The 18421-nt window shown below is 45.2% G+C and overlaps 1 protein-coding gene across 5 annotated transcripts in view; it reads left to right on the top strand.

Annotated features, from left to right (window-relative positions):
* Window positions 1-16383, top strand: part of CYLD (CYLD lysine 63 deubiquitinase) — a 48424-nt gene extending 32041 nt beyond the window's left edge. For all 5 annotated transcript variants that reach the window (XM_044270202.1, XM_044270203.1, XM_044270199.1 and 2 more), the window contains 7 exons: window positions 3594-3685; window positions 3835-3901; window positions 6527-6659; window positions 8131-8239; window positions 8324-8442; window positions 11220-11436; window positions 15240-16383. In XM_044270202.1, coding sequence (XP_044126137.1) covers window positions 3594-3685; window positions 3835-3901; window positions 6527-6659; window positions 8131-8239; window positions 8324-8442; window positions 11220-11436; window positions 15240-15424 — 922 coding nt within the window. In that variant the 3' untranslated portion in view covers window positions 15425-16383. The remainder of the gene's footprint in view (window positions 1-3593; window positions 3686-3834; window positions 3902-6526; window positions 6660-8130; window positions 8240-8323; window positions 8443-11219; window positions 11437-15239) is intronic.
* Window positions 16384-18421: the final 2038 nt, after the last annotated feature.

The following is an 18421-nucleotide window of genomic DNA, read 5'->3' as shown; positions in this document are numbered from 1 at the left end:
CACATCTCTTTTCTGTAAGGCCATGGCCCCTTGTTGGACGAGGCGTAAAATGCTTAGAGATTAAAACAGCCAGGTAGGGCTCATGCACACGGCCGTAGCCGATTTTGCAGTCTGCGAATTGAGGATCCACAAAACATCAATAACGGCCGTGCACGTTCTGCATTTTACGGAACGTCCTGCCATGTATAGAACTGTCCTATCCTTGTCCGTAATATGGACAAGACTAGGACATGTATTCTTTTTGTGCAGCTGCAGAATAGACTTACGGTGTGCTGTCCGTATCTTTTGTGGCCCCATTGAAGTGAATGGGTCCACATTCGATCCGCAAAAGAAAAAAAATTGGTTGCGGAAAAAAACAGCGGTCATGTGCATGAGCCCTAAATGTACAAGGCATACACACCAGTTTACCACTAGTAAATCTGCCTCGGTAAGATAATGCAGTAAGTATACCTTTGTGCTCCACGTGTTAAAGTGGCTGACAGCTATTCCTCCTGACTCATATACACATGCACGCTCTGTTCAGCCGAGCATGCATGTTTTCTCCACGGGGAGAGGGGAGTAAGCCGCTTCCACCTGCAATTGGCAGGAACAAGCACTTTGAAATGGAACATGCCAGATCCTTCTTTATCTCAGCATATTTCTGTACACCTCTGGGGGCAATTTTTTATTTATTATTGCGTTGTACTCATTATGAGCTAAAAATAATTTTTTCAATTGCTCATATTTTAAAAAATATGGAGTCCTTTTTTCTGTACAGAGCTGAGATGCTCTATTAGCAGGATCTGAATTTTCTCTCTTCTCCGTCAGACAGGGAGCTGACGGCTCCTTATCTCTGCTCTCTGACATCATAAACACTAAGCTCAATCCTTATCTTTCTGATAAGAATGTTGCGTAAATAAGTATTTATGGCCTCTTAGTGATTTAGAGAGAAGGTTTATTAGATGACTGCACAAAGTGAAAGTAGGATGCACACCGCTAGAAAAACAGTTAACTCTTTGTGACAAAACGGCTCAATATTTTTTAATAAAGAGCAATTGAAAAAAAGATTTTTAGCCCAAAATGAGTAAAATGCAATTATAAAAAAATTGTCCCCGAAGGTGTTACATAGCCTTCAAGGCCTCTTTCATATAGTGTGGGGATAGTTTCTTCAATATGCCTTTTTAGATCAAAGGAAGATCGGAGCTACTAAAAGGAGGTTTTAGGTAATAGGCCCCTCTTCCTTATTCTTCAAGCCTCCTTTGATATTAAAGAGGTTGTAGGAAGATAAGTGGCTGGAGGACTGACCACTGGGACTCCCACCAATGGGGGCCTGTGATTCCCAATTGAATGGGAGACACACACGCGTGTCCGCTGCTCCATTTAACTCTGTGGGACTGCCGAAGTATAAGCGCTTGGCTATCTCCAGCAGCCCCATAGAACTGAGTGGAGCAGCGACGCGCTTACGTGGAGTCCCTGTGGAGAGGGGTTAAGTTGTCTTAATGGGACAACACCTTTAACAGATGCATAGGGGATGGGATCTATTTGACATAAAAGGGTCTTAAAGGGGTTGTGTTACCTTAAACATTTGTGGCATATCTCTAGGATATGCCACCAATGTCAGATAGGTGCGAGTCCCACTTCTGGGACCCACACTTATCTCTAGAATGGGGGCCCCTAAAGTAAACAAGAGAGCACCACCCATGGGCGTCAGGCTCTCCCTTCACTTCTATGGGAGTGCCAAAAATGGCCGATAAAACGCGCTTGGCTATTTTCAGAAGACCCATAGAAATTAATGGAGAGTGCACCTCACAAGTATTTCCCATAGAAATGAATGGAGGGTGACAGCGCATGCGCGGTGCATTCTCATTCACTTTGGGGGCTCCGTTCTAGAGATATGTAGGGGTCCCACCACTGTGACCCTCACCTATCTGACATTGGTGGCGTACGCTAGCGATATGCCATCAATGTCAGTTGAGATAACCCCTTTAAGAAGAAAAATGTAATGTTTCTACAAGATTGTTTTGAAGTCTAGTACCGTGATGAGCTGCGCCAAATAACAAACCCAGCTTTCCGACATCTGACAAGTTCCATCTGATAGACACAAATAGAACGATGACGCATCCTCCGGCATCAGTAGAAATGTACCCTCAGCGTCACAGACTTGCCTGGGCCTGCAGGATTTATAAATTAGACGGCCCTATAATCCATCCCGTCTACCACGTCTTCTCCTGTTACTAAAGGAACGTGTAAACCGATAATGATGGATTCACTTGAGGCGAATATTACATTTAGAAAAATTTCCCATCCCCTCAATGTTAAGTTCATTATATCCGCCAAATCTAAATATGCATCGTACCCGAGGTTGGAGACGATGCCGCTTTCTCTCCTTCACCTTGTATCACTTTATGCCTTGTAGAATCCAGATTTTTAAGGCATAAATCGGAGCTATGATCCCCCGCGGACATTTTATTTTTATTATATCAAAGCAACATATGTAAAAACAAAACAAAAAAACTATCACGAGATGTGCCGCAGAGCTCTCCCTGCTGTCTGGTGCCGCAGCGCTCTCCCTGCTGTCTGGTGCCGCAGCGCTCTCCCTGCTGTCTGGTGCCGCAGCGCTCTCCCTGCTGTCTGGTGCCGCAGCGCTCTCCCTGCTGTCTGGTGCCGCAGCGCTCTCCCTGCTGTCTGGTGCCGCAGCGCTCTCCCTGCTGTCTGGTGCCGCAGCGCTCTCCCTGCTGTCTGGTGCCGCAGCGCTCTCCCTGCTGTCTGGTGCCGCAGCGCTCTCCCTGCTGTCTGGTGCCGCAGCGCTCTCCCTGCTGTCTGGTGCCGCAGCGCTCTCCCTGCTGTCTGGTGCCGCAGCGCTCTCCCTGCTCCGATTGCATGCTTCAGATCCAATGTTCAGTGAGGTAGCTGTCCCCATAAAAGGCATGTATCATCAGAAAATGGCTTATTATTTAAAAGGGTTCTCTCCTTAAAGGGCATCTGTCAGCAGTTTTGTCCCTATGACACTGGCTGACCTATTACATGTGCGCTTGGCAGCTGAAGGCATCTGTGCTGGTCCCATGTTCATATGTGCCCGCATTGCTGAGAAAAAGGAAGTTTTAATATATGCAAATGAGCCTTTAGGAGCAACGGGGGCGTTACCATTACACCTAGAGGCTCAGCTCTCTCTGTAACTCCCGCACCCTCTGCATTTTGACAGGGCCAGACGTGATCATGTTTACACTTCTAGGTCCTGTCACATAAAGTGCATAGGGTGCGGGAGTTGCAGAGAGAGCTGAGCCTCTAGGAGTAACGGCAACACCCCCATTGCTCCTAAAGGCTCATTTGCATATATTAAAACATAATTTTATATGGGTCAGCACTTCCATGAGATAACTGCATAAAACTAACTGTGGAAACCCTTGTGGCAATTACTGCTTTACTGTATGTGTGTTTACATGGCTGTCTGTTTCCAGGTGATTTGTAAAATGGCTGCCTGTCTCTAGGTGATGTCATGTTGTTAATAAATAAAAGCCTCACTTGTTTCTCTAGGATTGCGGAAGATTTGACCGCCATCTGTGTATATTCATGTGCCGTGTAATAAAAGAAGTCTGTTTTTTCTTACGTTCCAGATTTGGATATGTATGTGCAACGAAAATAATGAAATTAAGGAAAATATTAGAGAAAGTAGAAGCCGCGTCGGGTTTTACGTCAGAAGAAAAAGGTCTGTGCTGTACTAATGGTCATTAATGCATGTGGTTTGGACTCTAGCTTCAGGGCGAGTTGGCTCCACCTGCTGGCGGTCCGGTATAATGACATCTGCTTGCACGCTCCTGCTGATTTGATTTGACCCCGTTATCTGTTATTTTACAGATCCAGAAGAATTCCTGAATATATTGTTCCATCACATACTAAGAGTCGATCCTCTGTTAAAAATAAGGTGATCCAGTTGTTTTCTTAATTTTGCGCTATTTATGAACACAGAAATAAAAGATGATATATGGGAAAAAAGCTGAATCTAAGTAGAATTACAGAAAATATCCTATTGCTATAATTCACCCAGAGTCGAGTGCATTAATTTTGTGAATGCTTGAATTAAAGAAAAAAACGATTTGAGCGGTTCAATAGCCCTCAAACTGTTTTGCAGGTTTTATACCTAAAATATTAGGAACTACAAATGACATTTTAAAAGCGACTGCGATATCCCATTTCTGTTAATATATTATGAAAATGTGGTTTATGCATTTTTCCATATTTGATAATATTTCTTATACTCCTGTATGATGAGCGCTGATTTGAGGAGTAAGTAGGAGACACAAGCTGCATAGAGCGACATCTAGTGGCCAAAAGACAGAACTTTTAAACTGCTCTGTTTTGTAATATAGCACTTTTTTTCCCCTTGTCTGACTAAAAACTCTAAGGAAATAATTATATTCTGTAAAGGGACAAATAAGTTGGCAATTTGCAGTATGCGGCAATATATTTTTTGTATTTTAATTAACATAATAAATCAACTTTTAAAGGCTACCTTTTTAGTATTGCATTATACTCATTTTGAGCTAAAAAAACACAATTTTTAAAATATTTCTTTATTTAAAATTTCCAGCTGCTTTCTCTGTACAGCCCTGAGCTTCTCTACTCCAGGCTCTGTGGTTGTACTGTTTTGCATCTCGGCTGAAGGCTCCTTATGGACGATCCCCCGACTTCCTAAACACTCAATTCTTATCTTAGGCCGAGTTCACACTTCAGTTATTTCCATCAGTTATTGTGATCCAAAACCAGTAGTGAAGCCTACTCGGAGATCAGGTGTAATGGATCTGCTCTTGTTCAGTTTTTTTGATCCAAACCTGTTTTTGACGCACAATAAGGGTCTATTCACACGTCCGCGTGTGTGTTTTGCGGATCCGCAAAACACGGACACTGGCAATGTGCGTTTCAAGAATAGGGCATGTTCTATTTTTTTCGGGAACGGAAATGCAGACGTGTGAATGAACCCTAACTGATGGAAATAAGTGTGAACTTGGCCTTACTGATGTGGCCTAAATAAAAATAAAAAATTTTTGTCCAAAATTGAGTAAAATGAAATCATACAAACATTGCTCCTAAAGGTGTACATAGCCTTTAAGGCCTCGTTCACACAGCACTTTTTGAGACTCGAATTTTGGAGCGGATTCCACACCAAAAAATCCTGCGGCCGCGCAGATTACGGGCCGTGCAGTCGTTTGTGCAGCCAGCGGTTTAAAGCCGCAGCCGTGCCAAGAAAGGATATGTAATTTCTCGGCAAGGCGACCATGTGCTTGCTGCTGGAAGCCGCGGTGGGTGTTTGTTCACAGTTTAGCCCTATTCATGAGTGGGCCCGCAGCAGTCAAAGTGAAAAACCACAGCAACGGAAACTGCTGTGTTTTCTGCCTTGAAATACTAGGTTTCTCCTTTGCGGACAATCTTTTTTTTTTTTTTTTTTTTTTTAGTATTTTTTAAATATTATTTCACATTCCATGACACTAGGGACGTGCGCTTGCTTGATCTCATGTATAATATACTTCTATATTTCAGTGCCTTATAACTGTCAGTTTCACACTGACAGGTCACCTTTGGCAGGGCACAATAGGCTTCCATAGTTGGCAGACCTGGAGGCCATTGTTAGGCCCTGGACCGCCATGCCAACCCTTGGCACCCCGTGATCCCATGGTGGGGGAATGACAATAGGGAACCCCTTTCCACTGTCTTACTGCTTCGATGCTACAAGGTTTAAAGGGGTTGTCCAAGTTATTTTTATGGATGACCTATCCTCAGGGATAGGTCATCAATATCAGACAGCCGGGACCCCCGCCGATCAGCTGGTTGAAGAGGAGGCCGCGCACCGTGCTAGCACAGCCTTCTCTTTCGTCGTTTACCTGCTCGCCGTCACAAAAGCCGCGGTCGGCAGGAGTAATTACACACCGTTCCATTCGCTTCAACGGCTTGTTCCTACACAAGTGTATACTTCAGGGTCGTCCCATTGAAGTGAATGGGGCGTCTTCTTGTAAATACACCTGCTGTTGCGACGCTGAGCAGGTAAATTAATGAGAGATGACTGCGCTGGCACGGCGCACGGCCTCCTCTTCAGCCAGCTGATCCGAGCGACACCGGTCTGATATTGATGACCCATCCTGAGGATAGGTCATCAATAAAAATAATGTAGACAGCCCCTTTAACTGCTGTGATTAAAGTCTTCTCCGATCCTTGCAGTTGAGGCGGGAGCCCACCTATGCGTCTCAGCCGTGCTCCTGCCACTGATCTCGTTGGTACTGGGGCAGTGCCCGCAAGATTACCATGAAGGATATGTAATCATTAGTGTGCAAAGTAACTCCTTGTTCGTGACGGATACAACCATCGTAGAGCATTAAGGGGTTAATTGTATGCAGTTCTTTTTAGGATGCTTTCTTCTCAGGTATTTGTATCTGTCTGGCAGTCTCCGACAGTAACCTGAGTGGTTTGTTTGGGGGATAAAAAGACGAATTGTATAAATGAAGCACGTGTAAAAGCTTAGTATTCTCGTATCCTAATCTCTCATGTCAATGTTCAGGTCGGCGGGACAGAAAGTGCAAGATTGCTACTTCTATCAGATTTTCATGGAGAAGAATGAGAATGTTGGGGTCCCCACGATACAGCAGCTGCTAGAGTGGTCCTTTATTAATAGCAGCCTGAAGTTTGCAGAGGTAAGACGTAGTGATTACTTGTAGATGCCTTTATTCGGGCATGGGACTGAATTGACTTGAGTCCCAGTCTGGATGTGACTACACTATTCCCTTAAAGGGTTATCCCCACGACTTATGTAAAAAATGAAGATCGGACATCATATAGTACATGGGAATACCTTTCTAACAAAACTAGAACCAGCCCTGTACCTCACGTGGATCCAGAGATCTTCCCATTCATTGCTCCAATTGCTCTGACAGCTCAGGGGCATGTCCTTTCTGCTGCAGCTCAGGTGGTGTCTCCTTTCTGCTGCAGCTCAGGTGGTGTCTCCTTTCTGCTGCAGCTCAGGTGGTGTCTCCTTTCTGCTGCAGCTCAGGTGGTGTCTCCTTTCTGCTGCAGCTCAGGTGGTGTCTCCTTTCTGCTGCAGCTCAGGTGGTGTCTCCTTTCTGCTGGAGTTCTCTTTCTATCACACCTTAGGAGTCAATTTTAGAATGGGACGAGCATGGGCATCCACGTCAGTGAGGTGGGCAGAGATGTAAGAAAAAGAACAAACAGCAGGTGGCGCTATCCACTTTTCATTGAATAATTCAGTGGCTTTATTCAATTTTTAATTACTTGCAATTACAGAAGTATTCAGATCCAGAGCTGGTTTATCAACTGTAGGATATTTTCCGTGGGACAACCTCTTTAATGGGTGATTTCGCAGTGCATGACCTCCCCACGTGTCATCATTGTGTGTAGCAGCCTGGGGATTGCAATCATTGCTTCAAAGCCTCCTTCACACACTGCCGCGAATGGCGGTCGCTTTTCACGGCTGGCATTTTTTCTTACAACTGTGGCAATTATTATCTGCCATTTTTCATTTCCTTCAGAGAAGCTTATGAGAAAAAATACAAGAAAAAAACAACCCACTTGGAGCATGTTGCCTTTTGAAAAAGGGCTGTTTCACACAAACGCGATCAGTCCATTAAACACGTGCAGTGTGTGGGCCACAGGTCCTCTGACCCAAACTGACTGCATTATAGTGATTTATCATAAACGCAGTTCCTATCTGATCGCAGACGACATCCTGTGAGTACAGTACAATAGAGTATTTTATGATGCTTCCTATCGGATTGTGGCTCTATTGTACTGTACTCACAGGATGATGTCTGCGATCAGATAACGGACTGCATGATAGGAAGCATCATAAAATACTATCGTGCAGTCAGTTCTAATCTGATGTCAGACATCATCCTGTGAGTACAGTACAGTAGAGACACAATCAGATAGGTAGTATCCTAAAATACTATCATGCATCTCTATCGGACCGGGAGATGCAGCTGACAAACGGCACTGCGCTTATCATCCATCGGCGCTTATTCTGGAAATCAAGGTGAATTTGCATTGAAAATGTTTTTTAATTATTAAAAAAATTGAATTAAAAACCAAACGGACTCTTCGCTCACAAAAACGCATGCCGCACCCCTGAATTCTCTTCATCTTCTACAGGCCCCATCGTGCCTGATCGTTCAGATGCCTCGATTTGGAAAGGACTTTAAGATGTACAACAAAATATTCCCTTCCCTGGACCTGAATATTACAGATTTATTGGAAGACAGTAAGTCATAGTTTATGGTCAATCGAAATGTAACGTAACAAGCATAAATATGAGTTCTCCTACTGTCTTCTCGTTTCCGGACAGCCCCTCGGCAGTGCCGCATCTGTGGAGGACTTGCCATGTACGAATGCAGAGAATGCTACGACGACAGTGATATTTCTGCAGGGAAAATAAAGCAGTTCTGTAAAACCTGCAATACCCAGGTCAGTGCATTCTGTATACCATACCATGTTTCTTCTGGGGTTGGGGCATCACCATTGGTTGTGGTCGATGCCCAAATTTTCTAAATTCCCTCAATTTATACAACAAAAAATAGGTCTTCTGATCCCAGTAGAATTACAGTAAGCACAACAGGAGTCAGTTATAATGCTAAACCATAGAAAGGCCTGAGCAACATATCATCACTTCTGTCAAAACTGTGTAACCCGCTGTGGACACCTCGCCAGTAAGGCCTAGTTCACACTTCAGTTATTTGATCAGTTATTTCCATCGGTGATTGGGCGCCAAAACCAGGTGTGGAATGGTCCTTCCCATTATACCTTATCTCTGGAGGCTTCACTCCTGGTTTTGGCTCACAATCACTGATGGAAATAACCGACTAAATAACTGATGTGTGAACTGGGCCTTAGTCCTGCCCCACAGGTTGAGAAGCACTGCTCTGGACTGGTGGTAGGTTTTTGCTATTTTATGGAGGGTGGTTTGTTTTTCATCTGTACACAGATTGTGTCGAAGGGATCCTCTGAGACTGAATGATTTATTGGCCCATCCTTAAGGTGCATTTACCTGCACTGACCGATTGGGCAATTATCAGGAAGGAACCTTTCCTGAGCACAGTCTGCTCATCAGTGGAGGAAAGAGCTGCGTTCGCATGCAGTGATCAATCACCTCCATGGGGATAGCTACTGCCATCTCTCGTCCTCATAGTTCCAGCAGATCGCTGTTCACACCGCACAATCTGCTGCCCAGAAACAAGGATTTAGGTGTCCACTTGAACAATCCTTTCACCCGATGAGCGAGAGCTTGGCTCATTTATCTGGTGATCTTCGGGATCTTTACACAGGCCAAGTATCATGAACAAGCGTTCGTACTAAGATTTATTGTCCGTATGATAATGTAAAGTACAATGGAGCCACAATCAGATAGGAAGTATCATAACATACTATCATGCAGTCAGCTCTAATCTGATCGTAGACATCATCCTGTGAGTACAGTACAATAGAGCCACAATCAGATAGGAAGTATCATAACATACTATCATGCAGTCAGCTCTAATCTGATCGTAGACATCATCCTGTGAGTACAGTACAATAGAGCCACAATCAGATAGGAAATATCCTAAAATACTATCACGCAGTCAGCTCTAATCTGATGTCAGACATCATCCTGTGAGTACAGTACATTTCACCCGATGAGCGAGAGCTTGGCTCGTTTATCTGGTGATCTTCGGCACCTTTCCAAGGGCCAAGGTTCATGAACAAGCGTTCGTACTAAGATTTATTGTCGATAACCCGTCATAAGGATAGGTTATCAATATCACCAGGGTCCCTATGCCGATGAGCTGTTTGCAGAAGCTCTGGGTGTTGGAAACGGGCACGTGAACCTCCCAGCGGCCTCCACTATGTAGTGGCTGGTGCTGGTCACTGCAGTAACTACTTCTCTCCACTACACAATGGAGCTGACTCTTGTCGCTGAGGCTTCACATAAACAGCTGATCTGCGTTGGTGTTAGGGGTCGGACCAATACTTAGGATAGGCCATTAATATCGAAATCCTGGACAACCCCTTTAAAAATTTCTGTACCAGTATGATTATCATCTAAGTGTACAAAGCTGAGGGATGGCGTTACATGCAGCGCTAAAGTGGAGTCTTAGCGCTATTTCCACATCGTACTGTATGTCTGATAGTTTGGACATTGCACAAATTAGTTTAGATCCAGTTTTAAATAAGGAAGCCCTAAGTCAGTGATGGCTAACCTCTGGCACTCCAGCTGTGGTGAAACTACCACTCCCAGCATGGAAACAACACTGGAAAATGTTGCGCTCATCCACAGGGAACCAGGAGCCCGTACCTCGCCCTGAACCTTGGCGCACAGTAAGTTCCAAAATAACAAGAAAAACGGTCCAGCTTCACTGAAGATACTTGAGGCTTTATTTAAATCCCGTGCAGATAAAAACCAACATACAGCAATGCAAGAAATCAATTGATTTCGTGCATTGCTGTATGTTGGTTTTTATCTGCACGGGATTTAAATAAAGCCTCAAGTATCTTCAGTGAAGCTGGACCGTTTTTCTTGTTATTTTGGAACCACTCCCAGCATGCTCCATTAATTTCTATGGAGTTTTGAGAACAGCCAAGCAAGTGTGCATCTTGGGAGTTGTAGTTTTACTACAGCTGGAGTGCCGGAGGTTAGCATCACAGCTCTATGTGATCTGCAAAATGATGAGAAAAAAAATGCTGTTGGAAAACATCCTGAGGCCTCGTCCACATTTCCTTATCAGTGACACTTCCATGAAAAGTGGAAGCTGTCCATGAAGGATCCGTGGTCCGTTTTTACCATCCGTGTGTCGTTCATAATTCATATTGCTCAGCTTAAAAACTATTTCCAAAGAATCTCCGATTTAGTCTTCAGTGAATAACGGACATGCCACTGATGCCATCTGTGTTGTGTCAGTGATGGACCCATAGACTTCAATGGGCGTGTTTGTTCCGCATCACGGATCAAAGTAGTGCACGTCTCCGTGATTTTTTTACTGACCCACGGTCAGTAAAAAAAAGACTGAAATGTGAACAGACGCATGTAAATCAATGGGGACATGTGCTGTCCATGCATAATCAGTTAAAAACGGAAATGTGGACGAGGCCTAAGGTGAAATTCTGCACTGCGCATCAAAGCTCAGCACAGTCCTGGTCATGAAAGCGTTGTCCGTGTTTTCAGTTCGCATATCATGTTCTTTCCTTTTCAAGAGCATTTCTCTCTAAAGGTTCACCTGCACCCAAAAAGACAGCATCACAAGTTCAACCCTGTGTCCTTGCCCAAAGAGCTGCCGGACTGGGACTGGAGACACGGCTGCATACCGTACCAGAAAATGGACTTGTTTGCGGTTTTATGCATTGAGACCAGTCATTATGTGGCTTTTGTGAAGTACGGCCGGGACGATTCATCGTGGGTATTTTTCGACAGCATGGCAGATCGTGATGGTACGTATTCAAAAGGTCTGATATTTCCATTCTGAGATCATTTCTTTAAAGGGCATCTGTCAGCAGTTTTGTACCTATGACACTGGCTGACCTGTTACATGTGCACTTGGCAGCTGAAGACGTCTGTGTTGGTCCCATGTCCATATGTGCCCACAATGCTAAAGTTTTAGCATATGCAAATGAGCCTCTAGGAGCAATGGGGGCGTTCACGTTACACCTAGGGGCTCTGCTTTCTCTGCAATTACTGCGCCCTCTGCACTTTGATTGACAGGACCAGGAAGTGTAAATGTCATCACACCTGGTCCTGTCAATGACAGTGCAGAGGGCGCAGCAGTGGCAGAGACAGCAGAACCTCTACGTGTAACGGTAACGCCCCCGTTGCTCCTAAAGCCTCATTTTCATATAATAAAACATTTTTCTCACTAACGCGGGCACATAAGAACATGGGACCAACACAGATGTCTTCAGCTGCCAAGCACACATGTAAAAGGTCAGCCAGTGTCATAGGTACAGAACTGCTGACAGATGCCTTTGGCTACCAAGTGCACATGTAACAGGTCAGCCAGTGTCATAGGTACAGAACTGCTGACAGATGCCTTTAGCTACCAAGTGCACATGTAACAGGTCAGCCAGTGTCATAGGTACAGAACTGCTGACAGATGCCTTTAGCTACCAAGTGCACATGTAACAGGTCAGCCAGTGTCATAGGTACAGAACTGCTGACAGATGCCTTTAGCTACCAAGTGCACATGTAACAGGTCAGCCAGTGTCATAGGTACAGAACTGCTGACAGATGCCTTTAGCTACCAAGTGCACATGTAACAGGTCAGCCAGTGTCATAGGTACAGAACTGCTGACAGATGCCTTTAGCTACCAAGTGCACATGTAACAGGTCAGCCAGTGTCATAGGTACAGAACTGCTGACAGATGCCTTTAGCTACCAAGTGCACATGTAACAGGTCAGCCAGTGTCATAGGTACAGAACTGCTGACAGATGCCTTTAGCTACCAAGTGCACATGTAACAGGTCAGCCAGTGTCATAGGTACAGAACTGCTGACAGATGCCTTTAGCTACCAAGTGCACATGTAACAGGTCAGCCAGTGTCATAGGTACAGAACTGCTGACAGATGCCTTTAGCTACCAAGTGCACATGTAACAGGTCAGCCAGTGTCATAGGTACAGAACTGCTGACAGATGCCTTTAGCTACCAAGTGCACATGTAACAGGTCAGCCAGTGTCATAGGTACAGAACTGCTGACAGATGCCTTTAGCTACCAAGTGCACATGTAACAGGTCAGCCAGTGTCATAGGTACAGAACTGCTGACAGATGCCTTTAGCTACCAAGTGCACATGTAACAGGTCAGCCAGTGTCATAGGTACAGAACTGCTGACAGATGCCTTTAGCTACCAAGTGCACATGTAACAGGTCAGCCAGTGTCATAGGTACAGAACTGCTGACAGATGCCTTTAGCTACCAAGTGCACATGTAACAGGTCAGCCAGTGTCATAGGTACAGAACTGCTGACAGATGCCTTTAGCTACCAAGTGCACATGTAACAGGTCAGCCAGTGTCATAGGTACAGAACTGCTGACAGATGCCTTTAGCTACCAAGTGCACATGTAACAGGTCAGCCAGTGTCATAGGTACAGAACTGCTGACAGATGCCTTTAGCTACCAAGTGCACATGTAACAGGTCAGCCAGTGTCATAGGTACAGAACTGCTGACAGATGCCTTTAGCTACCAAGTGCACATGTAACAGGTCAGCCAGTGTCATAGGTACAGAACTGCTGACAGATGCCTTTAGCTACCAAGTGCACATGTAACAGGTCAGCCAGTGTCATAGGTACAGAACTGCTGACAGATGCCTTTAGCTACCAAGTGCACATGTAACAGGTCAGCCAGTGTCATAGGTACAGAACTGCTGACAGATGCCTTTAGCTACCAAGTGCACATGTAACAGGTCAGCCAGTGTCATAGGTACAGAACTGCTGACAGATGCCTTTAGCTACCAAGTGCACATGTAACAGGTCAGCCAGTGTCATAGGTACAGAACTGCTGACAGATGCCTTTAGCTACCAAGTGCACATGTAACAGGTCAGCCAGTGTCATAGGTACAGAACTGCTGACAGATGCCTTTAGCTACCAAGTGCACATGTAACAGGTCAGCCAGTGTCATAGGTACAGAACTGCTGACAGATGCCTTTAGCTACCAAGTGCACATGTAACAGGTCAGCCAGTGTCATAGGTACAGAACTGCTGACAGATGCCTTTAGCTACCAAGTGCACATGTAACAGGTCAGCCAGTGTCATAGGTACAGAACTGCTGACAGATGCCTTTAGCTACCAAGTGCACATGTAACAGGTCAGCCAGTGTCATAGGTACAGAACTGCTGACAGATGCCTTTAGCTACCAAGTGCACATGTAACAGGTCAGCCAGTGTCATAGGTACAGAACTGCTGACAGATGCCTTTAGCTACCAAGTGCACATGTAACAGGTCAGCCAGTGTCATAGGTACAGAACTGCTGACAGATGCCTTTAGCTACCAAGTGCACATGTAACAGGTCAGCCAGTGTCATAGGTACAGAACTGCTGACAGATGCCTTTAGCTACCAAGTGCACATGTAACAGGTCAGCCAGTGTCATAGGTACAGAACTGCTGACAGATGCCTTTAGCTACCAAGTGCACATGTAACAGGTCAGCCAGTGTCATAGGTACAGAACTGCTGACAGATGCTTTTTAAAAAATAACTGCTACATGGACAGAACCCAGTTTCAGCATGATGGGCAATATTAGAAGATGCCAAATCTAGATTATTCATATCTCTGCAGTCACACTAGGTTCCAATCCGACCAAGGACACCGCATGGAGTTTGTATTTTCTCCCCATGTTTGCTTGGGTTTCCTCCCACGCTCCAGAGACATTCAAAAAAGAAAGTTAGATTGTGAGCTCCATTGGGGACAGCAAGTGACGATAATGCCTGTAAAGTGCTGCAGAATATGTCAGCGCTATATAAGTGAGTAAAATAGTGATAATAGAGTGTGGAGGAGTGGGAAGTGTAATGCTAGCTAGCAGACTTGTAGAAACAGGGACTGTTTGCAGGATACAAGTTTGCTCTAAAAGGTCCTGTCCAAGAGCATTGTTGAGTTTTTATTTTTCACTGGAGGCAACATTTACTGTTCATCGTTTTTAGTAGATTTAAAAAGGACCATTCACCGGTCCTGACATTACAGTATGAGTACCTGGCAGTGTAGGGCATATTAAGGAGATGTGATATTGCTTATTTTTTTTCCTATGGGCTGCTCCGTTTTCCCGCCCTGTATGCTAATCCATTCCATCAGTACAAGTAGGAGGAGACGGCCATGTTTCTCAGGGGGCGTCTCCCTCTCCCTGGCTGTGAGCTGTCCAATCACAGAGGAGCACGTCACAGCCAGGGAGAAGGTGAGCTTTTTTTTTCCTCCCGCTCTCCGCTGTGATTGGCCAGTTTAACAGCCAGGGAGAAGGAGACGCCCCCTAAGAAACATGGCCGTCTCCTCCTCCCTCTGCCGATGGTATGGATTATGGGGCACAGCAGGGGAACTGAGCAGCCCATCGGGAAAAAAATAAGCAATATCACATCTCAATATGCCCTACATTGCCAAATACTTATATTGTAACGTCAGGACCGGTAAAAGGTCGTCTTTAAAAAAAAAAAAATATAATAATAAAAAATAAAAAAAAATAGAAATTTGGCTGTAAACCTTAGAAATAGTTTGGATTGAGCAGCTTTGTATTTTAGTTTATTTCTTTTTAATTGCAGGTGGGCAGAATGGATTTAACATTCCACAAGTCACTCCTTGCCCAGAAGTGGGGGAATATCTAAAAATGTCCTTGGAAGAACTTCATGCCTTAGATTCTCGAAACATTCAGGGTTGTGCCCGGCGGCTCCTGTGCGATGCGTACATGTGCATGTACCAGAGCCCCACAATGAGCTTGTACAAATGAATAACTGTGTCTTACGACATGGAGAGCACTATGAAGGCAGCCTTTAACCTGTAGCAGTCGGTGGAGCAACCATGTTTGAGATCCACAAGGATTCTTATAAATTGCAAAGCAGCTGGTGAAGAGATTTTCATACACTACAATCTGTTAACCTATTTGCTGTCAGCAACCGTTTAAAAGGGTTTTTTTCAGGATTTTGTTATTGATGGCCTATGCTCAGGATAGGCAGTCAGTATCATATTGCCGTGGGTCTGACACCCGTCATCCCTGCTGATCATCGTTTTATTTGTACCTCCGGCACTGGACTATGCAGCAATGTCTATGTAGTGGATGGAGCTGGTAACTGCAGCACTGCTCCCGTTATAAGATATGGGAACAGTGCTGCTGTTACCAGATTTGTCCATTACACAAGTTCTGGAGCTACTGCCGAACACCTGATCGGTGGAGGTGCTGGAAGTAGAAAGCCAGCTGATCCGATATGGATGACCTCTTCTGGGGATAGGCTCAAAATCCTGGAATGCCCTGTTAACTTCATTTACAACTACTTTGCACTTCAAGTGTTCTTTTTGTTTTTTAAGTTCCACTGGAATGTATGTTACAGTGTAAGTTAAAACTGCTAAAGCTTTAAAGGGGTTGTCCCAACTCGGCCTTCCATGACTGGCATGGGAATTAACCAAAGTAAGTGCCCGCCAGGGGTGGACAGACTCCGAGACGGCTGAGCGGCTGGTGTGCTGCTGTCTCCGTAACTGCTGTAGCAGTGCGAGTTAGAGACAGAGAAGTGCCGTCAGCTCGCCAGTATTTGTAACTCCACCTCCCCTGGCCGGTGCTTATTGTGGTTAATTCCCGCCTAAGCCATGAAAGGCCGAGTTGGGACAACCCCTTTAAATTATAATCTAATTTTATGTGTTATTTTATTTTTGTTACTCTGTTTGAGAAAGTATTAAATAGCACAAATGAAGACATTTTAGTGTTTGTATCATTATTCATGAGGGCTGCAGAGCCTCAATGGCATCGGCCTTTTTTTGCTTTCAGACAATCTTTTCTTATATAGCCTTCCTGCAGAAGTGGTAGCTGCAAATACAGTGTCTGAGTTTAAGCATGCATGGGATAGGCATAAGGCCATCCTTCATATAAGATAGGGCCAGGGGCTATCCATAGTATTCAGTATATTGGGCAGACTAGATGGGCCAAATGGTTCTTATCTGCCGACACATTCTATACCTTATACATTTTATGCCATATTCGCACTGTGAGCCAAAACCAGGTGCGGGTCTATACACAGAACAGGTGCAGATCTTTCCTGTCTACCTTATCTCTGTGTAGGCTCCACTCCTGGTTATGACTCCCAATCACTGATGTGTGAATAAGGCCTCATGCACACGACCGTTGTTCTGGTCCGCATCTGAGCCGCAGTTTTTGCGGCTCGGGTGTGGACCCATTCACTTCAATGGAGCCACAAAAGATACGGACAGCACTCCGTATGCTGTCTGCATCCATTGCTCCGTTCCATGGCCCCGCAAAAAAATATAACGTTCTATTCTTGTCCGTTTTGCGGTCAAGAATAGGCATTTCTACAGTGGGCCGCCTGGTCCGTTCTGCAAATTGCGGAAGGCACACGGGCGGCTTCCGTGTTTTGCATATCCGCAATTTGCGGACCGCAAAAAAACGGAACGGTCGTGTGCATGAGGCCTAAGACATTTGGGCTCATGCACGCAGCCGTTGCCTGACCTTGCCCGTATTGCGGCCCGCAAACAGCTGGTCTGCAATATACGGGCACAGGTTGTGCGCGCACCATATCACGGATACGGACCCGATCACTTGAGTGCAGAACGGAGGCACGGATCAGAAGCCCACGGAAGCACTACAGAGTGCTTATGTGCCTCCGCACCACAAAAAAGTAGTGCATGCACTACTTTTTTACGGTGCGGATCATCGATCCCATTCAAGTGAATGGGTCCGCAGACGGTGGGCAGACTTTTTTGTGCATGAGCCCTTATGCTGTGTTCAGGTGAAAAAGGGGAATCCACCTGTTCAAGGGGTTGTCCTACAACTAGCATTTATCACCTGTCCGCAAATGTATTGATGGCTGGGGGTCCAATCACAGAGACCGCCACCGATCACAAGATTGGGGGTCCCTAAGGCCATTATGATTGGAATAGTGGTGCGCTTGCGTGACTACTGCTCTATCCACTTCTGTGGGACAGGTGAAGATAGCCTAATGCTGTACTCAGCAGTTCCATAGATGTGAATGGAATGGCATGCATCAATCGAGACCCCCGTCCTTGTGATCAGTGGGTGTCCAAGCGGTTGTTCCCCCAGGGATTATATACCCTGTGGATAGGTGGGTGGTGGAAATGTGCAGTTGAGAGGGGAACCTACAGGAGGAGATGCCGAATTTATGATGAGGTGTAGGTATGGTTATAAATGAGGCACATACTCCGGCAGTCCGTGTGCCTAACCAGAAATCTATGGCGGCTCTAAACTGGGGTAGATCTCTAGCTTCATTTGCAGCTGGAAACTGGCGTAAATGAAGATAAATTTGTCGCGGCAGCTGGTCACACCCCTTTCTAAAAAAGTGGCGAAGACGGAGTAAAGCGCTTGTTTGCAACTTTTTTTATTTTTTATTCAACTTTAAAAAGTTGCAACACAACCGCTTGCGACTTTTAACGCCACTTTTCTCGCGCAGGGAGATGATAAATCGCTCCGTGTGTCTCGAGATTAGGACGTGCTCGCATTCTTGAACACCTAACCACTACAGCACAACCTAAAAAAAAAAAATTTACAGGTAAAAAAATGCCAGAGCTAAAATCATTCAAAGCCAGAAGTGGATCGGCGTTTGTGCCATTTTTTCTCTGGAGTGTTCTGCACAGTGTCCCAGATTTACTAATGTCTGCCTCAAATCTGTCTAAAAAGTGGTGCAGTTTAGTGCACCTACAGTTTCTTCACGTTTTTTCTGACTTGCTTGGAAAGGGGTGAGCTTACTGAGAAAGGGCAGGGTTT

This window comes from Bufo gargarizans, chromosome 10, assembly GCF_014858855.1.
Source record: "Bufo gargarizans isolate SCDJY-AF-19 chromosome 10, ASM1485885v1, whole genome shotgun sequence".
Taxonomy (NCBI): Eukaryota; Metazoa; Chordata; class Amphibia; order Anura; family Bufonidae; genus Bufo; species Bufo gargarizans.
Note: the sequence above shows the minus strand (reverse complement) of the source record. Positions and strands in the feature narration are given on the sequence as shown.